The following is a 23,836-nucleotide window of genomic DNA, read 5'->3' as shown; positions in this document are numbered from 1 at the left end:
TCATAAACTCTCAACTCACACCTTTCAATCTAGTACAGTTGACTTGAACAACACAGGTTTGAACTGTGTGGGTCCACTCATATATGGATTTTTTTCAATACCAAATGCTATAGTCCCACATGATCTGGGGTTGGTTGAATCCTCGGATGCTGAGGAAGCACACATGTGGAGGGCCGACTCTAAGTTACATGTGAATTTTCCACTGTGTCGGGCTTTGGCACTCCTAATGTCCCTGGGATGTTCAAGGGTCAACTGTGTTTTAAAATTTCTAAGTCAGAGGATCTCAAATGTGGTTCAGGGACTGCTAGGAATCCCTGAAACTCTCCTCGAAGGTCTGTGATGTTAAAACTATTTTCTTAACAATATCAAGAAGTTATTTACCTTCCTCACTCCCATTCTTTCCTGAGTTTTCTAGATGCTACATGACCTGTGGTATCACCACAGACTGAATTCAGAAGCAGACATGAGAGTCTGGATGTCTTCTATTAAGCCAGAATTAGGGATTTGAAAAAATATAAAATAATGCCACTTTTCCCATGCAATTATTTGTTTTGGAAAACATAATTATTTTTCATAATTACTTTGTTAGAAATCTTTTACTTTTTTGTTAATATTGATGTATGTTAACATGCAATTTTTTTATTGTTACCTTGTAAGAATGAATGAGTATTTAAAATTTTCCTCAATTTAAAATTCTAATAGGTTAAATATAGACAGCTATAATCCACATAAATAAAATCTCTTTGGGGTCCTCAGTCATTTTTTTTTTTTTAACTTAATAGCTACTTTATTTATTTATTTATTTAATTTATTTTTGGCTGTGTTGGGTCTTCGTTTCGTGCGAGGGCTTTCTCTAGTTGCGGCAAGCGGGGGCCACTCTTCATCGCGGTGTGGGGGCCACTCTCCATCGCGGTGCGTGGGCCTTTCACTATCGCGGCCCCTCCAGACGCGCAGGCTCAGTAATTGTGGCTCACGGGCCCAGTTGCTCCGCGGCATGTGGGATCTTCCCAGACCAGGGCTCGAACCCGTGTCCCCTGCATTAGCAGGCAGATTCTCAACCACTGTGCCACCAGGGAAGCCCCTCAGTCATTTTTAAGAGTGTAAAGTGGCGCTGAGACCAAAAGGTTTGAGAATTGCATAGTTCTTTGGTCAGTGCTAATTCTCTAAACTGAGAAACAACTAGGATCAGAAGAACGTTGGCAGCATCATGGAAGAGTGAATGAGGGGAAGATGCTCAGAGAACTGTCTGTACTTGTTGTGGCTCATCATGGACCAAAGGCCAAGAGCCCCCCAAAGAAACAGCTCTTTGCTCATTATCAGCATCACATACAATGAGGAGCAGAGAAGACCCCAAAACAAACCCCTGCCAGGACCAGATGGCACCTAAAGAAAGCCTTTACTTTTGTCTTAAATGGTGAATCTTCCTTAAAGGAATTATCTGAGCCTCATTCAGTGGATAAGGACTTGAATCTTGCAGAAATTGAATACCTCAGGGACTTGTTTTTTTTTGTTTGTTTTCATATTTGGGGAGATCATTTATTTTCCAAACAACAATTTCATGGATTACAAATGTGAACTCAAGTTGTGACTTTTTTTTTTTTATACCAGAGATTGGGTTGTGGCAATTGGATTAAACAGGTTTCAAAAGGTTTGATGTCAATCACTGGCATCAGGGTGTGTTTTCAACTCTGTAAAAATCTAATCATGTGCACCTATACCTTTCCTAAGGTTTGATAACTCTATCACTTGGAGGAAATGGGCGTGGTCTTCGGAGAATATATAAAACATCAAGCAAAGAGCCAAGCTCATTTTTCTCCAGAGCCCAGAGCTGTTGTGTTTGGACTTGGCTGGGCTGTGGAGACTTTGGAAAGTTACTGCCACCAGGAGGTGAGCACCTAATCAGGGAATTGTTTTGACTGGAAAATCTCAAAGGATGGTTTGGGTTGCTGGTTACTTTCTTTTGTCCACAGAAACTCTTGGATTTGTCTTTGGCTAAATAATGGTGACAGGTATCGTGTGTCCATTTCCAGCTCTATGTCCTGCTACTCAACTGCTCCTACCCTTGACTGCTTTTCAGCTCACCTATCTGCCATCCCCTGAACCTCCATGTTCATTCCGACCCCTGGGCCTTTGTACATGCTGCTCCTTCTACTTGAGATGCCCTTCTTGCCTCTCTTCCTAATAAATGCTGGCTTATAGTTTCAGGACTTAATTTAGATATTCTTTTCTCTGTGAAGCTCTCTTTGGGAAGATTGGTTTTATTTCTCTTTGTGTACCTACAGTAGCCTATGCAAAAACTCTATTAACAGTTGCTTTATTACATTATAAATCTTTTACATGTTCCAATCCCTGACCCAAAATCGACCATGAAATTACCAAGGGAATTTAATTTTTTTTTAAAAAAAGCTTTCTATATTATTAATGCTTAGCATACTGTTAGGTACATAATAGGTGCTCAAATGTTGGTTGAATGAATTAACTATTGTTCTGAAATTTTAGGACAGTTGATTTTTAACTAATTGATGTATCAGTACTATTCTATTCCTTTCAGGAAACTAAGTTTTAGTACTCTAGACACATTATTTGGGTAGAGAATTTCAGTGAGGTTCCAGCATTACGGTGACTAATATTTGCAAAAAGAATTATAGGATTTTGCAAACATTATTACATTGACAGCATGACTCAATTCTGGGGTGGGATAACAGATTTAAGAAGGCTAAAAAATTGATTTAAAAAAATAAACTTGAAGACCAAGTACTGTTTTCTTGGGGGTAGGAGTGGGGAGGGGAAGTTTTCACCTACAAAGAAAGTATGCCTGTCGCTGAATGGCTGAGTAGAACAGAGCCCCTTGCCAACCTGTGCTGGGAAAGTCTGAACAAGGAATGATCTTTGTTTCATTAAGCCCCTGAGAATCGAGTTAATTTATTGCTGCAGTAAAACTTAGCTAACATGAGTAATAAACTATTTTTTTAAATAAAATCACAACAGAAGGGGTGTGTGCATGTGTGTGTATGTGCTTAGTGAAACATTTGGAAATTTATATTTCCAAGTTTAAATTGTGACTTTCTCTGGGTAATGCATTTTCATTATTGTAATTCAATCTGTATTTTTTCCCCTGAACTTTCTACAATAAACATGTATTACTTTCACAATCAGAAAAAAAAAAAAAAGGAAAGTATGACTGTAGGAATTAAGGGCTTTAACTTAATCACAGTTGATAAAGGATCTGGAAGTTGTATTTTAAAGTGTCAACTTTACTAATTAAGTGGCTACCCTTTGGAAAGCTGGTAGAAGATGAAAAGTCCATTCATTCATTCAATTATTCATCAAATAATGATCGAGGGCCTACAATGTGCCAGGAAATGTGCTAGCTTCTGGGAATATATATTAGAACCAAACACAGCCCCTACTTTTCAGGAACTCAAAGTCAAGTGAGGGAGATAGAACAACAGCTTACTATGGCAGAGTATGGTAACTGCTATGAAGGAAGCTTCATCTGAGCTGAGATGTGAAGGAAGACCAGGGGAAGGATGGAGATCGTTACAGGCAAAGGGACAAGAACATGTACGGATGTGGAGGCAGCCTGGAATGTTAGGGGTAACTGCAGGGCGCTCAGAGCTGCTGGAGGCTTGAGGGTAGGGTAGAGCTTGGAATGGGTGTGAGAGAAGTCACGGCGAGGGAAAGAGAGGCCACATCACACAAGGACTCAGAAGCGAAGTTAGGATTTTGCGTACTAGGAAATACACTGAAGTTTTTATTAAGAAAAAAGGTTTTTTAAAGCATGGAAGGGTTTTAAATAGGAAATTAGCAAGAGGAGATATAAACTGATGCCTCTGGCTGGGGTTGGGGGAGGTTGGATTGGAAGGGGATATGATTGGAGGTAAGACAGGAACATGAGGGCCACAACTTTATGTAAAAAAAAAAAAAAAAAAGCCCAAACCCAAACCGTAAAGATCACAATGGCTGAATTAGGAGAGGCACTGTGAAAGAAGGGGACGAACTCTTGATATTTCCAGGTGAGACTAGGTATTGGTGAGTGACTGCATGTGGGTGGTTAAGCTTTGACAAAGCTTGATGCCTGCATGTCTGGTTCGGGTAACTGAGTAAATTGTGGTGACCTTCAGGGAGGCATGGGCTCAGGATGTGAGGCAGGTTCTTGACCAACCTGGGGGAATCCAGAAATTAGTCCTAATATTTGTGGACAACTGATTTTCAACAAGGAACCAAGATAATTCAATGGGGGAAAGAAGAGACCATTCAAGAAATGGTGCTGGGACAACTGGATATCCACATGCAAAAGAATGAATTTGGACCCTACCTCACACCATATACTATAAATCAATATTTGTAAATCATACACCTGATAACAGAAACATGTGTTGAGGATATATAAAGAACTCTTACAACTCAACAATAAAAAGACAACCTAATTAAAAATGGGCAAAGTATTTGAATAGACAGTTCTCCAGGGAAGATATAAATGGTCAATAAGCACATAAAAAGATGTTCAACATCATTAGTCATTAGAAAAACACAAATCAAAACCACATTGAGATACTACTTTATACTCACTAGATGTCTAAAATGAAAAAGACACACAGTAACATACGTTGGTGAGGATGTGGAGAAATTGGATCCCTCTTACATTGCTGGTGGGATTGCAAAATTGCGTAGCTGCTTTGGAAAAGAGTCTGGCAGTTCCTCAAAATGTTACATAGAGTTACCATCTGACCTAGTGTTTCCACACCTGGGTATGTACCCAAGAGAAATGAAAACTTATGTCCACAGAAACCTTGTGCATGAATTTCCATAGCAGCATTATTCATAATAGCCAGAAATGTAAACAACCCAAATATCCATCAACTAGTGAGAGGATAAACAAAATGTGTTAAATCCATACAATGGAATATTATTCAGCAATAAAAAGAATAAAGTACTACAAGATGGCTAAACCTTGAAAACATCATGTTAGGCGAAAAAAGCCAAACACAGAAGGCCACATACTGTATAATTCCATTTACATGACATATTCAGAATAGACAAGTCCATAGAGATGGAAAATAAATGAGTAGTTGCCAGGGGCTGGGAAGAGGAAGGAATGAAGAGTAACTGCTAATGGATATGGGTTTTTTTTTCAGGGTAATAAATATGTTCTAAAATTAGATAGTGGTAATGTTTGCACAACTTTGTGAATATATTAAGAATCACCAAATTGCACATTTTAGAAGTGTGAATTTCCTGGTATGTGAATTATACCTGAATAAAGATGCTATAAAAAGTAGACTAAGAAATCAAAATGGGAAAAAAATAGATTTGACTACTTGAGAAGTAAAAGACTTGTTAACATTAAAAACATGATAAACTATACAAACTGGAAAGGTTCACAACTCACACCATATTTCATGGAGTTGAAGATGCCACTGATGCACCATTTATTTATACACTACTAAGAAAGCAAAAACTCCCAACATGGGGAATCTCATGCAGGAGTCTCACTAAACCTGGGATCCCAAGGGTTACATCCTCCATAAACCTACCAGGGGCCACAAGGAAACTCATGATTCTCAACCATGGCAAAGGGTAAAGAGAGGCAGAAAATCTTCCTTCAAAATTTGGACCAAGCTGGTATTCACACAGGATTGCAGGCTGAATAAATACTATGTTATGGTCCATCTTAGGCAAAAAGACCTTAAACAGAAAATTTAATTGGTAGTGGTCTCAATTTGAGACCAATTTTAAGATACCACTGAGATAGTCAAATGTGAAACAAAAGTTTTTCTTAGAATGAAATAAGGTTAAAAAAAGAGATTGATATCTTTAACATGTAGAGTTCATATAAATCATTTGGAAAAATAATAAATACTAATGTAAACGAGCAAATATTACAAAGCTCAATTCTCAAAAGAACTACAAATGGCCAATAAACATGAATAATGGTTGAACTTCACCAGTACTTAAGAAACACAAAATAAAACAACCAGATAACATCTTTTACTTATCCAAGTAGCATAATTTAAAAAGAATAATTCTGGCTAAAGGCTAGAAGAATACAGACTCTTGTGGAAGTCTAGAGTGGCATAATCATTCTGTGCAGTTATCTGCATTTTAAACCCTTAGTACTTCTTGTTGGAATCTATCCTAAAGAAATAATCATAAGCTTGGACACCATATTTATCTAAAATCATGTTCATAAAAATACTCGTTAGAAAAAGGAGAAATAATGTAAATGTCCAAATGATAGAATCTTAAATAGATTATGGCATACCCATATAATTTCAATGTTGTATTGTAACTTTAAATGGTTTCTTTGTACAATATACAGTGATATGGGAAACTATTCATATTATAATATGTGAAAAATAGAGGACATATACATAAAATTGTACACCACTATGCTACCATTTTTATATAAATACACAAAGCACAGAAATAAAGATGGTAGGAAGTATGTGAAAATATTAGTAGTGGAGGATCTGAATAGACATTTTTCCAGTGATGATATAGAGGTGCCAAAGGAAATGGCTGTTATCAGAAAGATGACAAATAACAACTGTTGGTGAAGATGTTGAGAGAAGGGAACCCTTAGGCACTGTTGGTGGGAAGGTAAATTGATCAGCCACTATGGAAAACGGTATGGAGGTTCCTCAAAAAACTAAAAATAGAACTACCATACGATCCAGCAATTCCACTGCTGGATACTTATCCAAAGGAAACAAAACATTAATTAGAAAATATACATGCACCCCTATGTTCACTGTAGCATTATTTACAACAGCCAAGATACGTGAGCAACCTATGTGTTCACCCATGAATAGATAAAGAAGATCACACACACTGGAATATTACTCAGCCATAAAAAAGAATGAAATCTTGCCATTTGTGACCTCATGGATGGACCTAGAGGGTATTACGCTAAATGAAATAAGTCAGACAAAGAAAGATAAATACTGTATGATTTCACTTATATGTGAAATCTAAAAAACAAAACAAATGAACAAACTTAAGAAAACAGAAACAGAATTATAGATACAGAGAACAAATAGGTAGTTGCTGGGCAGGTGGTGATGGGAGAAATAGGTGAGGCAGATTAAGAGGTACACACTTCCAGTTGCAAAATAAATGAGTCATGAGTATGAAACGTACAGTGTGGGGAGTAGCCAATAATTATGTGATATCTTTGTATGGTGACACATCATAAGTAGACTTATCGTGGTGATCAGTTTGAAATGTATAAAAATATCAAATCACTCTGTTGCATAACAGGAACTAACACAGTGTTGTAGATCAATTATACTTCAAAACTAAACACACTCATAGAAAAAGAGATCAGATTTGTGGCTACCAGAGGCTGGGGGTGGGAGGTGGAGGGGGAATTGTACGAAGGTGGTCAAAAGGTACAAACTTCCAGTTACAAGATAAATAAGCACTAGGGATGTGATGTACAACATGGTGAATATAACGAACACTTCTGCATGTTATAAAGGAAAGTTGTTGGGAGAGTAAATCCTAAGAGTTCTTATCACAAGGAAAAACTTTTTTCTATTTCTTTAATTTTGTATCTATGTGGGATGATGGCTGTCATTAAACTTATTGTGGTCATCATTTCATGATGTATGTAAGTCAAACCATTATGCTGCACATCTTAAATTTATACAGTGCTGTATGGCAATTATATCTACATAAAACTGGAAGAAAAAATATTTATAGTGGATATTTCTGGGTTGTGAGATATCAAATAATTTTTCTGGTTTTCTTTGTATTTTCCAATATTTTTACATCGAAACGGTTTTACTCTCACAAAAATTAACTCAACATGGATTAAAGACTTAAACATAAGACCTGAAACTGTAAAACTCCTAAAATAAAACATAGGGAAAAGTTCCTCAACAATGATCTTAGCAATGACTTTTTGGATATTACACCAAAAGCACAAGCAACAAAAGCAAAATAAACAAGTGGGACTACATCAAACTAAAAAACATCTGCATAGCAAAAGAAACAATCAATAAAATAAAGAGGCAGCCTACAGAATGGGAGAAAATATTTGCAAACCATGTATCAAATAAGGGGTTAATATTCACAATATATAAAGAACTCATACAACTCAATAGTAACAAAACCAAATAATCTGATTAAAAATTGGGCAAAGGACCTGAATAGACATTTTTCAAAGAAGACATACAGATGGCCAACAGATACATGAAAAGATGCTTAACATAACTAATCATTAGGGAAATGCAAATCAAAACCACAATGAGATATCACCTCATACCTGTCAGAATGGCTATCAAAAAGACAAAAAATAACAAGTGTTGGTGAGGATGTGAAGAAAAGTTAGTCCTAGTACACTCTTGGTGGAAATGTAAATTAGTGCAGCCACTATGAAAAACAGTATGGAGTTTCCTCAAAAAATTAAAAAAAGAACTACCATGTGATCTAGCAATCCCACATCTGGGTATGTACCTGAAGGAAATGAAGTCACTATCTTGAAGAGATATCTGCATTTCCATGTTCACTGAGGCATTATTCACAACAGCCAAGACATGGAAACAACCTAAGTGTCCACTGACATGAATGGATAGAAAAAAATAAGGAAATCCCGCCACTTGTGACAATATAGATGGACCGTGACAGCATTATGCTAAGTGAAATAAACCAGAAAGAGAAAGACAAATACTGTATGATCTCACTTACATGTGCTAAAAAACTGAACTCATAGACATAGAGAGTAGAAGAATTGTTACTTGGGGCTGACGGGTGGGTGAAATGGGGAGACATTGGTCGAAGGGTACCAACTTCCAGTTATAGGATGAATAAGTTCTTGAAATCTAATATACAGCATGGAGACTATAGTTAATAATTCTGTCTTACACACTGGAAAGTTGCTAAGAGGGTAGATCTTAAATGTTCTCACCACACAAACACATACACACACACACAATTTGTAATTATGTGAGATGATGAATGTGTTAAGTAACCTAATTGTGATAATCATTTTGCAATATATATGTGCATCAAATCATCACACTGTACACCTTAAACTTACATAATGTTATATGTCAATTATATCTCAATAAAGCTGGGGAAAAAAGCCTTAAAAAAGAAAGGGTTTTACTTTCATTAACAAAAAACTCCAACAAATATTATAAGAAAAAAATCTGTCTTATATAAATACAAAATATGAACATTCTACTCTTTCAGTTTTTTGTGTGTGGTTTAATTGTTATGAAATTGGACCACAAAATACCTAAATGATAAAATAACATAAGTAACAACAGGGTTATTTTTTCCTTTTCACATAGTTAAACAATTTTCTACATAAATAATACACATCCATTGTGGAAAATTTAATAAATATTGATGTAAAGAAAAAGAAAATACCACACAATCTCATGGTTTGGAATAACCGTTGTTAACTTTGGGTTTGGTTTGCTCTTCTTATTTTATGTCCTTATGGTTTAAAGTTAGAGTATTGATTTGAGATCTTTCTTCTTTTTTAATGTAGGCATTTACAGCTACACGTTTCCCTCTGAGCACTGACTTTGCAGCATCTTCTAAGTTTCTGGAATGTGTATTTTCATTTCCATTCATCTCTAAGTTTTTCCTAATTTCACTGTGTTTTCTTCTCTGACCCATTGGTAGTTTGAGGGTGTGTTGTTTAATTTTCACATATTTGTGAATTTTCCAGTTTTCACTCTTTATTGATTCATTCCGTTGTGATCGGAAGAGACACTTTGCATGATTTCAATCTTTTAAAATCTATTGAAATGTGTTTTGAGGACTAACATATGGTCTATTCTGGAGAACACTCCATGAGAATAACTACTGTTAACATTTTTATATATCCCATTAGAATTTCGTTGTGCATTTAGGTATGCAGACCAATAACTATATATATGTGAATGAAGCTAGCTATAAGGACTAAATGTACCTTTAATACATCATTTTTTATTTGTTGCATATTATTCCATTATTTAATTGTATCATAAGATATTTAACCAATATATTATAGGGTTGGATATTAAGGCAGTTTATAATTTTTTCCAGCACCAAATTAGACTTTAATGATTACAGCATCAATAAATACCTGGCTAGGATACTTAACCATAATTACTAAGTGATTACCACTTTTGGGAGATAAATAGTTCCAACTCTTCGAATAAAAATCTTACAAAGTGGGGCTTCCCTGGTGGTGCAGTGGTTGAGAATCTGCCTGCCAGTGCAGGGGACATGGGTTCGTGCCCCGGTCCGGGAAGATCCCACATGCCGCGGAGCGGCTAGGCCCGTGAGCCACAACTACTGAGCCTGCGCCTCTGGAGCCTGTGCTCCGCAACAAGAGAGGCCGCGACAGTGAGAGCCCCGCGCACCGCGATGAAGAGTGGCCCCCGCTCGCCGCAACTGGAGAAAGCCCTCGCACAGAAACTAAGACCCAACACAGCCATAACTAACTAACTAACTAACTAACTAACTTACAAAGTGAACTCAGCCAGTAAGTGCTAAAGGTAAAAAAAAGAAATTCATAAAAATCTTACCTTGAATTTTCTTGAAAACTCTGGAATTCATAAACTTTAGAAATCTGTCTGCATAAAAGCTTGGTCTATGAACCGAAACAGTGTCCTGAAAAGACAAATCAGGTACGAGAGGTTTACCTCTCAGACAGTGTGTTTCAAGCTAGAGGACAGATCTAGGCAGTTGTCTCTCTGTTAGTCAATGTCCTAACCAGAAGGTGTGGATGTCGGGAGCCACAAAAGAGCGATGCCCACGTGCTGTGTGCCCAGGAGCTGGGCTGGGGCAGGAAGCACAAGGCTCAATCTGAGCAAAGGTTCCAGATACTCATGGTGAAACAGAGCATTAAGAGGGGGCAGGGGTGAGATAGCAAAGACTCTGCTTCATAAACCCAAACAGGTGATCCTTGTTCCACTGTGTGCCATGAGGGGCTTTTAAATTCCATTTTTTAACATACAGGCAGCCAGTGTCTCAAGTGTCATCTGGAATAAAGACATATCACTTTCAGTCAGGAACAAAAACTGGGGACATAAAGAAGCAAAACAACCCTAATGTAAGAGTGAGATAGAGGGCAAAAAAAAAAGTTTGCTGGTTTCACTTCCCAATAATAAGGTATGTAGACACCGGGAAGACTCCTAGGAGATGAGGCTGACTGATGACCCCTGTTATGTTCAATTATCTACTAATTAGATAGAGTTGAATTGAATTAAATTGTTAATTCTCTCATGCTTGGTAGGACTCTTTAGGACTGAGGGGGCATTTTATTACAAGTCCAGGAAAGAAGATGGATGAAGGAGCTAATTCTGTATGTTTATTCAGTAGTCATTTATTTACTATCCAAGATACACATTCCTAAAAATAGTAAATTCGCTTACTGAGTACTCCATTTTGATTTCAGGTTCATGGCGTCCAACCGGGAAACTTCTAAAAATTTACGTTTAGATACTATAAAGTATCTGCGATGGATTTGGAAGAAAAAACACACACTGGACCAGAATCCAGAGACCCGGTTCTGGTGTTAGCTCTAATTTTAAAAATCTGTGTGGTTCTGGGTAAAGACACTATCTCAGTGCCTCAGTCTTTTCATCTGTGAAATTGGGTGTTACATGAGGCATAAGGCAATTCTGTAATGATTGAGTTACGAAGGACACAGTATGGAGAAACCCTCTTTGCCAAGTTAAAATGGTCCCCTAGACTATCAGTGATACTGCAGATGTGGTGGAAAATTTCCCACTGGTTTGACATGCACTCTCCCCAGTATTCGGTCAGCTCCTGTTGGAAGTGGACACAAATTCACAAGTACCGTCATTTAAAAATATGTAGGACGCAAGATGATTAAGATTCTTGCTTTCCAAGAGAAATTAGATTGTGGTTCTCCTTGGTATGAAGAAGCAGTGTTTAAAGAAGAGGCACTTTTGTAAAAAGACAAAAATAAGTCTTAATTATTGCTTATAATTACACAAATATATAATCAGCACAGAGATGCTGATTATATATTTGTGTAATTAAAAAAAGACACCAAAAAACAGAAGATATATGTTATTTAGACAAAAGTAGGGGCTCCTTAGAAGCATCTGACCAATAGAGGACTAGGCCATTCAGAGCACAAATCTCATTTGGTAACAGGGAATTGAAATTGTGTCAATAAACAGAAGGAGAATGAAACAGAGGGTGTTTACTCTCTTTCCCTTCCATGTTCGAGGCATTAATGTAGTTGCTACTTTTCTCAGCTAGAAGGAAAAAAAATTAACCTACCATCTTGGCCTTTTCATAAAAAGAATCTTTGATTTGAATAATAAGCCTAAGTTTGATTCTCAGAAACAAACTTGTGAACCTGTTGTTTAAAAGTGCATTCTGACGAAGGTTATTCCTTAGCCTGGGAACAAAATGCAGATCTTTCATGCTGAAAGGTTATTACCAGTTTTCCACAGAACTGAGAAAGTGGGTGCTCTTTTCCAAAAAAGGAGAAGAATAGCATCTATAATTTATCTTTGTTTCAAAGGAAAGCATCTGCTAACATCTTAAAAAAATGTGTGAGCAAATCTTTGACCAATATATTCTCTGGAAGTGTCACTTTGAGTTATTAACTGAGGGAGGCTGAGGCCATAAATGTTCTGTCAACAGCAGGAAGTTCAAATTTAACATCTAGATAGGAAGTCTCGTGTGTGTGCGCGCGTGCGCGCATGTGCGTGTATAGAGAGAGAGAGAGAGAGGCTGCTCTTTGTTAACCGATGGTTTTCTTCAGTCATGCCAATTCTGGGTCCAAAAGACATCCTCATGTCAGTCAGCCTTTGTCATGTATAAATCCAACACAACCGAAAAAGTTTTCCCTTCCTACGTCCTTATTATGTTAGGCATCATGTTGAACACTAAGGGGCATTATTTAATTTAACCCTCACATCAGCCTACGAGGCAGGTATGAGGTACTATTACTAGGCTTCTGCTACAAATGGGAAACCAGGCTAAGAGATGACAAGCAAGCAATGTGTCTGGGACACATGGCTAGTAAAGTGGTTTGAATGCAGAGTTCAAGCCCAGGGCTGTTTACCATCAAAGTAGGGTTCAAATCCCTCTGAAGCTTGGTCTTGGGACAACTTGAGTTCAAAGTGCCCTACTGGTCTTCCCAGTGTCTATGAAAAGTCTCTTCCTTTTTCTCATCATCTCATAATTGGGCCCTACAGATTGCACATAAAAACGAGACCTCATTTTGTTTTCCTGGTCTCTACCTAGTCACCGGCTGGATGGCCTCTATTTGAAGAGCTATTCACATTTATGTTGTCTTTGTTCTTAGATTTGAACCAGTCTGCTAGCCTGAGACTCTGAGTTTATAAAGATCTTTTTTTCCTTTCCTCTTCAAGTGACACGGCTTCCTAGACATACTTTGAAGTCTCTGAGAAATCAGAAAAATATACAGTTTAATAAGGAGCATGATAAATCACTCACCCCATCATAAACAAGAGCTTTCCAGGAATGTTCCAACTTTTTCATTAACCTAAACATAAACGGACAGAAAAATAAAAATAAGAATGTAAAATCACTCCCATTTGGTGAATTTTCAGAACCTTTCGTTGATTTATTTTGAAATAATAAAAGACTACTTCCCCAAATTTCTTACCTATATGATTGCAGAATATCAATAATGCCCATAAATAAAAGTAGCTTTTCTCCCTTATGGCTTTTAGCTGGAATGCCTCCCATTCTGTGAATAGAGCAAAAGAGAAACATTTTATATGAATAGGAAGTTAAAAATCATTTCTAATAAATAGACTGTAAATGAAAATGGGCAGTCTCTAAGCATCCTGGACTCTCTCTCCCTTCATCTTTTTTTTTCTTTTTTTTGCTTCAGCTAAAGTCTTCCTGGGAATCCAGAATGATGTACCTCTCCTGAAGGAGAATAACACCATAGCTGTCAATTCTGAAGAGCTGGATGGGAAGAATTCAATTAAAAAATCATTCCTACTTTAAAACCAAGAGCAAGAATTTTAAAGTATTTCAAAATATTGCTCATCAAAAATGCAACACTTTTATATACTTACTGTGAGATTTTAAAATAAAATATAGAACAGCACAAAGAAAAAATATATAAAGAATCCATTCCTAGGATGCAAAGATAAACACTATCAACATTTGGTACATCTTTCCTGTGTGTGTGTATATTTATTAATACACAAAAGCTATTATTTAATTTATCATGTTTTATAACCTGAATTTTTCACTTGCTAAATGATAAACATTTCTTCATATTCAGTGCTAATGTGCTTTTAATGGCTGTATAGTACTTCACTATACTGATACAGAATAATTCGTTTAATCAGTTATTGGACATTTAGATGGATTTATAGGAAGGATTAAAAAAATCTTTAATATGTATGAATTTCCTTCATAAAAGTGAAATGTGCCTGTGATTTAGTCATTGTTGGAGAATCTTACAAGGCAGGCACTTACAGTCAAGGAAAATGATTTCTTCCTTTCAGTCTCCTTGCTCAGCTAAGTACACACACGTGACACAACCAAAGAAAATTACTGAAATGGTTGACTGTAATTGTTTCTGTTAGTCAATATGCACTTTTTATACATGCAAACTAATCCTGCAGTTACTATCACATCTTGTTGAAGCAAGAGGTCACATCTGCCAGGGTACAGGACTAGGACAACAGAATCCTCTTACGCACATAAAAAGCTCTGAATTGCGGACATAATTTCTAGCATGTTATTTGCTTAAATAACATGTTTATTCAAATTCAAAGAATATTCACCCTGTTTGTGGTGGATGTTTTGAATATGTAGCAAATAGGGGTAAAAACATTTTTAGCCATTGTTAAAAAATGGAGCCATTTGAAAAAAGAAAACATGTGGGTGAAAGAATGATAATAACTCGAAGAACTGCCACTCATCTAGTTATCCGTGGATGAAAGGAAATAAGGCTGGCTTAATCCACTTTAGCACCAGGTAGGAATCTATTCCTAGAGAGCCACCATGAAGGGAACATGCTTGCATTTAATTACCCAATGACGTCGGCTGCCACGATCAAGGAAACGTGTGGGCAGGCGCTGCACTTACGTGTCCGGGTTCTCTGTGATGATCCCGTCTCCTGATTTCCCTGGACCCTGGATGGATTCCATTGCTGTCGAGTAGAGGACCTTTTGCATCCCAGACCGCTTAGCATCAGGCACATTTTGTGAAATTTCCTCTTCTTTCTCTTTGAGGGAATGGTCCAAGATGTGGATTCCCAGCAAAAGGCTATAGTCCATGATCTTGAAGCTTTCCAGCACCTGAATAAGAAAAAGAACAAGGAGGTCCATCACTCAAATGGCTTGTAAATCTCATCTGCACAGAAACAGAGAGATATGCAGACGTGCAGCTCTTGCTTCCCTCCCAGCGGGTGGCTGATAGAGGAAAAATCAAAATAAAAACATTTGAGGTTATGATTAGGTCATGTGCAGTAAGAATTATCACCATGGCTCCGAGATGATATTTTTATGCAAATATAGAATAAGCACATCTTTCCTCAGCACTCCATGAATGTTTCACCAATAGCATTTATTGAACACTTTCCATGTGCCAGGTGCTAAGCGGTTCATTTGGATTCAATCCTCACAACTCTTTGACCTAGGTGCTATTATTATCTCTGTATTACAGATGAAAAAAATGAGACACAGAGAGAGAGATGATTTGCTCAATATCACACAGCTCATAACTCACACTGCCGGGATTTGAACCCAGGCAGTCAACTCCAGCATCTTAGGTACTAGAGGAGAGACACCAACAACCAATGGTCTCTACAAGCCTGTATAGCCTCCTCAGCGCGAAGACTCAGCTGGAATGGGCTTTTGTCTGAAATCTGTTCTCAAAAACTTTCACCTTCCTAGAGTTTCGTGGTCTCCTTTTCAAAGCTTGTCTTTCAAGGTTATCATTCGGTTCCCTGCAGCGAGTCTTTTTTAAATGTATGGTCTCAACAAAGAACAGGACTCATGTTTAATTATCCACTCAGGAAAAAGTGGGAAAGAGAAGGAATTAAAAGTAACTGGAAGCAGCCAGAAAAAGGAGATAGCAATGCTCTGACAGGAAAACAACGGAGACACGATCGGGATGCAAGACAGGCAGTCAACATGGCTTCCGGGTGTGGGTAAGTCTTGGACACTCAGGACCCTTCAAGTGAGGAAGAGTGTTCAGGAGGAGTTCAGGAAAATGGGGTGTCTTCCTCTATGATAAAGTTCTTTTCCTAAGAATTTGTCTATGATTCTCTTCCTACAACAGGTTTTTTTTTTTTTTTTTTTTTTTTTTAACACCTTGGCATTTTTCACACAAAGTTGCTCAGGAAATCAAAACAGCCCAGAAAGACCAGTTTGCATAGCAGAATAGCTATCTCTGAACCAACGAGATAATCTATCACTGTACCCTAGCTAGGAAATGCCTTTGAAGGTCACAGTCTATAGATGATTGTTTAACCAGGGATTGAATACGTACCCAGAATATCTTACACTTCTCATTCTCCCTCAGTCCAAGTGCTTTTGATCGGGTTATACTTCTGAAAACAGAAATCATAAAAAGCCAACAAAAATATCACCGTACTTCTAGCCTGCTTACTAGTGCCCTTTTGGTGTGTCCCGATTCCTTTAAAAGTTCTGGGTTGGTGGTACCCAGGAGCACAGCTTGGATGTTCAGCAGGAAAAGGCTGGCTGACACAGAAATTCTGGTCAATGGGCTATAAAATAATGGCCTCACGATCTGCCGGAGGGAACAGTCCTGTGTTCAATGGGTGAAAGTCACAGCCTTGTGCCCTGCACAGCCCAAAGTGCCCATTGGTAAATGTTCCCCCCCAAAGCAGTGAACTGGTTTCAAAAGCAAATTCTAATCGGTCCCTGTGACAATATTGTAAATGTTCCTAACAGGCGTCTACAGTGGTGAAAACTGAAAGGCACTCGTGGACACCATATTTGTTTCATTTTTCTCTGCAAAGCATCCACATAATAGTCCTACTTGTTAATAAGCTTTCTTTATACAATACTTTTTCTTATAATTTCTTATACTTTTTTAATGCATGATTCAACCTGAACTGTTTCATTTGTACTTATAGTCTCCTTTCTTGCCCAAGGACAATCCAAAGAGAACATGTGCATTTTATAAGGAATATGAAGTCAGGTTGTGGTCCAACTTTAACTAGTAGACAAGGCAAGAAATGATTTCATTGCTTTAAGTGGTCAAATATTAGTCTGGGTTTATTTAAAAAACATACAAACCAAAACTTAGAGAGAGAACTAAGGAAAAGTTACAAATAAATTTTAAACAGAGATTAGTTTCCTCTGTACTTTTAAACTGGACTGCCAGCAACCCTGAAGGGGCTGCACTGTCCTCAGGGGGCCAGGCTTCTACTTTCTGAGTGAAAGCCTTAAAAAAAAAAAAAAAAAGGATAAATCCTATTCCTATTGTGTGGAAAGTTGAGCATGATATTTGGATTTGGGGTTAGGGAAAGTCACCATCCATAAAAAATGTTAAGGAAGAAAAAGATAAATATATAGACATATATTTTAAATCAAATTCCCAAACTTGTGTAATGAAAAATTCCGGGAACAGATTTTAGTCACGTGCACTGCAGATTTGCATCAATTAGGAACAAAATAGTTCTGTTATTCATATCCTCTCAGATCTTTAATGAAAGGAATCGATACATCTGCCAAAATCTTAACGTGTGAGCATTGAGAGGGTGCAACATCCTGCAACATAACAGACACCAGCCTAGTCAGTCACTCAGGCGCACGTTTTCTCCCAGAATGTCGGCCTGACCTCACTGTTGCTGGTGGATCCTGTGCCTATCCATCTGCTATGCAAAACACAGTTGCAAGGCAAATACAGGTACTTTCCCATCTAGCTTGGGCAAGACCTTACTCCAGGAAAGATTCACAGATGTATGTAAAACTGAAAGCAAGCTGAAATACCACAATGCTTTTTATCATCAGAGCCAGATTATTTTTTCTCTTCTTTCTCAAGGACTATTTTTAAGTCAGTAATAATATTGGAATGTGGTATAAAAGTCAATGTTAAAGCAGCTGCTACAAAATCCTGAAGATGTGATCAAAACTATCTTTTTCTGACAGAAACAGACTCACAGACTTAGAGAACAAGCTTCTGGTTACCAGGGCAGAAGGGTAGGGGGGAGGGATAGTTAGGGAGTTTGGGATTGACATGTACACACTGCTATATTTAAAAAGGATAACCAACAAGGACCTACTGTGTAGCAGAGGGAACTCTGCTCAATATTATGTAACAACCTAAATAGGAAAAGGATTTGAAAAAGAATAGATACATGTATATGTATAACTGAATCACTTTGCTGTATACCTGAAACTAACACAACATTGTTAATCAACTATACTCCAATACAAAATAAAAAGTTTAAAAAAACTATCTTTTTCTGAAATAAAGCATATCCTCTAGGCTCTCATGGCTGGCAACGCATCAGGTATGCTCTCATTCACATATGATTTCTGTAGACTTGGTGACCTAACGTGGGAGATGTCCTAACTCAGAATGACTGGCACTGCTATCCTCTTTTCACAGCCAAAGGTCATAAAGAGTGGCCAGTCTTTTTCCTTTTCCATCTCTGTGCCGTAGCCCTTAGCCCTCTGCTAGGAGGAGCCAGAATAGCTGCATGGTAGTAAAGACTCTGTGCTCTGGGGCCAGGTGGCCTCGTTGGACTCATGGCTCCCCCATTGGTTTGTCCTTGAGCAGAGTATGTAACCTTTCTGGGCCTGGCATCCTCATCTGTAAAACAGAAATAACAGGGACACCTACCTCACAGAGTTAGTGTGAAGATTAGTTCATCCACATCAAGTCTTAGGACAGTCATGGCATACAGAAAGCACCCAATAAATGCTAGTTCTTCTTGTCATCCTTGTTCTCTTCCACCTGTAGAATCCATCACTGCTGACCACCCCCCACTGGAACCTCCACTCATCCTCAGCCACTGGGGCCCACCTTCTCTTGGTTCTTTGCCTTCCTATTTGTTTTTCCCACTTTTTTCTTCTATGCCCTAAAAATATTCACCAGAGTTCTCTCTTCAACTCTTCTCTTTTTCTGCTTTTTGGTAGTGATGTTCATTTACTCTTTTTGTCTGGAAAAAACAAGTTGAGTGTCTAGTCTGTGCCAGGCACCCTGGAAGCTGCCAGATCTTCAGGAGTAAGTAAAACAGACAATGACACCATCCTCAAAATTACACAAGCTTGAACCACAGATTGGAATAAGGTCTGAAAGGAAAAATCAGGGTGCTGTGGAGATACCCCACAAAAGGGGGACCTACTTTTGACTGAAGGGTATCAATAGTGTAGGTGAGGGTTAATGGTACTTGAATGAGGTGGCAGCAGGGGAGCTCAAGGGAGACGTGGATAGATTTAAGAATCTTTTAGGGGTAGATTCCAACTATTATTGCTCTATAGACAATTCCTAAAATGTTACCTTTAGTCCAAACTCACTCCTAATCTCCAGTCCTGTACATTTCCCATAGCCTTCTGGACATTTCTAAACTTCTGTACACTTTCCCCCCAAAGCAGTTCTTTCTCACTTTTTCTCTCTTACCTGAAATCATTCTAATGTGGATTTCAGACTCCATGACTCCTTTTCCTTTCATTAAGTTGCCCAATCCAGCAGCTTCTATAATCAAAATAATCCTCCTTGCTAAAGCTTTGATTTCAACTTTTCTTTTTTCCCTTTCTGATTCATTCCTGACACCTTTACTTGACCAGGTGACATCACACCTCTCCTCAAAGCCTGTAGTCTCTCACCATTGCTCAAGTGACACTGAAGGTCCTTGCTACCACGGCCCTAGCCAACATCTCTGTTATTTCATACCTGTCTAGAGATACCTCCCACGCTAGTCAAACGGAAATCCCTTAATTACCCCAAAATGTGCCCTGAAGAGGTAAGATGAACAGCTCATGCTGTTTCTTCTAGAAGATCCTTATTCAAATCACACTGGTTTTTCAAAGTCTATCTCAATTCTTAGCTCCATGAAGACTATACTCATGATCTGCACAAAATATTAGGAAAACACCTCCTCTCTGAAAACCCAAGCACATTATCAGTGCCCCTCTACGGAATAAAATTTGACCCTCGGTTTATCTATACTTTTCCTATCATGCACATAAGGCTGCTCTGCTCACCAAAGACTTGTTTTACTTTGTGCTCCCTGCTGTACACTCTGATCACAGCAGAAATGTGCATTTGTTATACTGCTTTCCCTGTGAGCAAGCAAGTGAAAAACAAAATATTCAGCAGCAAAAAATGTATAGCAATACCTCTTATATCTCAAATATAAGAACTTAGATTCTCCGCTTCACAATTACAATGCTTGTGAAAAATCTTCAGCATTGAAAGCATTTACTGTGATTCTGTGGTCTGTTGTCAGAAAAAAATAGAGCTAATAGCCTACAGTATTTTCAAACGTTCCCACACCAGAGGTATTTATACACACTGTCAGGGACAAAAATCAAGCTGTTATTTAGAGACTGAATTCACTGTTCAGTAGGCACGCAACTAAATGGCAGATAAAAGGCAAGCTTGTTGGCTATAAACTAGGCTGAGCTTGGAAGCTGGTAAGATCATCACATTTCTTTTTAGGAAGGCTTTGCAAAAAGAGCATGTCACAGGCTGGGTCAACTTCAAAGACCCTTTAACTATCCAAGAGTGCTTGGTGCTGAGTTTAAGATGGAGGCTCTGTTCTGAAACACATCTTAGGGTTTCCTTAGCATTCCTGTCCTCCGTTTCTCTGCTCTTCCAACCTGTAAGGAATGTGAAGTTAAGTTGGCATAAGACTGAGAAAGGAAAATCATCAGATAAGTCCAAAAGACTGTTGAAGAACAGCACCAGAAGATATTAAGAGTGGCAAAAATAATTCAAGTCATCTGTAAGCGATGCTTTATGCAAAGTGGAGAAAGAAGGATGGTGATTCTAGGAGGAAAAAGATGCTCTTTAATCAGATCTTAGGCAAGGTTTCTAATGACTTCCCATGTCACGGGGGCTCTTATGAAAATTAATCCATTCATTAAATATTTTACTGAGCACCTGTTATGTGCTCAGCACTCTCTTGTTTAGAAATCCTTTGAGCATTCTAGCTAATGTGTGATAAAACAAGAACATCGCCATTTTACAACCCTTAATGAATTAATGGATCTAGTCAGTGGTCAGCAGTGCCGCTAACATCACAGAAAGAAAGGCATTCTGACACTATGTGCCTCCAGATGCGAGGAGAGAGCACTGACAATAAAGTCAAACCTAAATCTGACCAAACCTCTAGATCCAACAACCAATCTACAGGAAAAAAAAAGGGGGAGAGACGCACATATTAAAAGAAATTATAGGGATGTAATCAACAAAATCTGGACAATGGAGTAAACAAACAAATTTCTTCAACGAATATCCACAATGAAAAAATAAGTGACCAGGGTGAGGGGTGGGGGGTGGATCCTATTTAAATCCTGATCCAAACTATAAAAAAAAGGTTTTATTTCTGACACAACTAGAAATTTGGACACTGACTAGTAAGAATTGTTAATTTTGTAAAGGTATGAAAAAGAGGTTCTAGTTACTTTTATAAAAAGGAGTCCTTAGTTTTTAGGGACTCTAACTAAAATATATTTGAGCAAAAGGATGTGATGCTTGGAATGTACTTCAAATTCTATGGGGGGTTGGAAGTGGGCTGAAACAAGATCGGCTACAAGTTGAAAACTGTTGAAGCTGGGTACAGAGTACGTGGGTGTCCATTATAATATTCTGTCCACTTTTGCAGATGTTTAAATTTTTCAAAACGTAAAGTTTAATACACTGCTTTGAAATGCTTAGATGAAATGCATTCATATACCTGTTTAGAGTTAACTTACCGCTACCTCTGCTAATGACAGGCAAGAGATGGCACAGATAAAAATAAATTATTTGGGATCTTAACTAAAATAATTAAAGCAGAAAAGTTGCTATGTTCTACACTCATCTCACCTGATCATTCTTTGATGAAAGATCTAAAGAACAACCAAATTAACAAGATGTGGAGCTGACAGGAAGATTTATCAAGGGCCCTGAGTAATTTTCCAACTGGCCTTGTCTAGTCCTTGAATAAAGAGTAAATGATTGGGCTTCCCTGGTGGTGCAGCGGTTAAGAATCCGCCTGTCAATGCAGGGGACACGGGTTCGATCCCTTGTCCAGGAAGATCCCACGTGCCGCAGAGCAACTAAGCCCGTGCGCCACAACTACTGAGCCTGCGTTCTAGAGCCTGCGAACCCCGACTACTGAAGCCCACGCTCCTAGAGCCCGTGCTCCACAACAACAGAAGCCACCGCAGTGAGAAGCCCGCGCACTGCAATGAAGAGCAGCCCCCGCTCGCCTCAACTAGAGAAAGCCCGCGCACAGCAACGAAGACCCAACACAGCCAAAAATTAAAAAATTAAAAAAAAAAGAGTAAATGACTGGCAAAAACATTTGTGTTAATTCAATGATACAACACAATTCAAAACAGTATCCTGAAGATTTTATACAAATAGACATTCCTGGACCCATTGGTTTAGGGTAAAATGAATCCAAGGGTCTGCCATTTCCCCCCAAAGTAGGCTCCTTGGAGTACAGCTCCAGAATTACTCGCATGTGCAAGCCCAGTTAAAGCTAAATGTTGTTTTTTAAATTTAATTTAATTTCCTCAACACAGCTCAGAGTGTTCTTTGCTAATATAATAAAGAGAAAAAACAGGCTGTGACGAGCCATACAATTTGGCTGGTAAAGCAGACTGAAATAAATATTCAATCCTTAGCCTAGTGATGGCAATAATGTGTTTTTCACTGTGTCTAACGTGGTGATTTAGAATTCTGAGCTGTGCTTGATTACCTTGTACAGAGGCTTTTTTTGCTCACTTAAAAAGCTTAAAGTAATAGAAGTATACCTTAGAGGCACTAGAAATAGTCATTTATTATTTTAAAACCTCTATCTATCTATGAAAAGATATATGAATGAATAATATATATATTCATCATCTTCTATATTAGATGGGTTATGGATCTTTTTCTTTATAGACACTTTGTTTCTACACATAAATATGTCTTAATAAATTATTTTGTAAACACACTTAAAAGTAACACATTAAAATTGTCAAGTACTTCCCATTTTATCTTTTGGTTTGCTTTGCCATAAGTAATTTGCTTCACTGTGGCTTAACTGGTGGGACAGTTGAGAGCCTGGGGCTGTCCAGCTGTCCAGTAAGACTCAGAGGCCACACGTGGCACAAGTTTCCACATCCACTTCAATGTATGAGGTGCAATTCCTGAATCTTCCTCATTGTCTACTGTAGTCTACCTGCTGTGGTGAACTGCCTCTCTGGGTAAAGAGGAAAACAGTCCTCTTCCCTTCCCTCTTCACTTTACTCTAATAAACAAAGAGAGCAAAGAAGAATGGGGTAATCTGTCCACAATAAATAAGACCTCAGTGGTTTGGCCTTATGGTTTAAACACTAGGCTTCTTTGAGGCGAGGGCCATATCCTATTCATTTTTATCCCTCCCACAGACTTAGCACAGAGCCTTTTGCAGAGCAAGAATTTAAACTATTTATTGAATGACATGTAATTAATTTGGTAGGAAGGGAAGGTATAATTTGTCAACCAAGATTCCTGTGGTGGTTTGAAGCCAGAAAAATCAAGCCAAACCATGCTCTGAGATCATAAAAGGTTCCACAGGGCAGGAACAATCTTAAGTCTGGGAAAGTCATCATTTGTACGGAAAAACTTACAACTGACGAAGAACAAGTACCTACCCATGGGGTAAATTTTAAGAAGTGACAGAAAACCCAGGTTGTGGGAG

At 38.1% G+C, this 23,836-nt stretch overlaps 1 protein-coding gene across 2 annotated transcripts in view; it reads right to left on the bottom strand.

Annotated features, from left to right (window-relative positions):
* The window catches only part of PIP5K1B (phosphatidylinositol-4-phosphate 5-kinase type 1 beta), a 341,484-nt gene that overhangs the window by 95,864 nt on the left and 221,784 nt on the right, over positions 1 to 23,836 (bottom strand). For both annotated transcript variants that reach the window (XM_036856085.1, XM_036856083.1), the window contains 4 exons: positions 15,067 to 15,278; positions 13,622 to 13,705; positions 13,450 to 13,498; positions 10,533 to 10,617 (listed from right to left, as the gene is read on the bottom strand). In XM_036856085.1, the coding sequence (XP_036711980.1) occupies positions 10,533 to 10,617; positions 13,450 to 13,498; positions 13,622 to 13,705; positions 15,067 to 15,278 (430 nt within the window). The remainder of the gene's footprint in view (positions 1 to 10,532; positions 10,618 to 13,449; positions 13,499 to 13,621; positions 13,706 to 15,066; positions 15,279 to 23,836) is intronic.

Source organism: Balaenoptera musculus, chromosome 6 (assembly GCF_009873245.2).
Source record: "Balaenoptera musculus isolate JJ_BM4_2016_0621 chromosome 6, mBalMus1.pri.v3, whole genome shotgun sequence".
Classification (NCBI taxonomy): domain Eukaryota; kingdom Metazoa; phylum Chordata; class Mammalia; order Artiodactyla; family Balaenopteridae; genus Balaenoptera; species Balaenoptera musculus.
The sequence above is the reverse complement of the archived record's forward strand: the minus strand, read 5'-3'. Positions and strand labels throughout refer to the sequence as shown.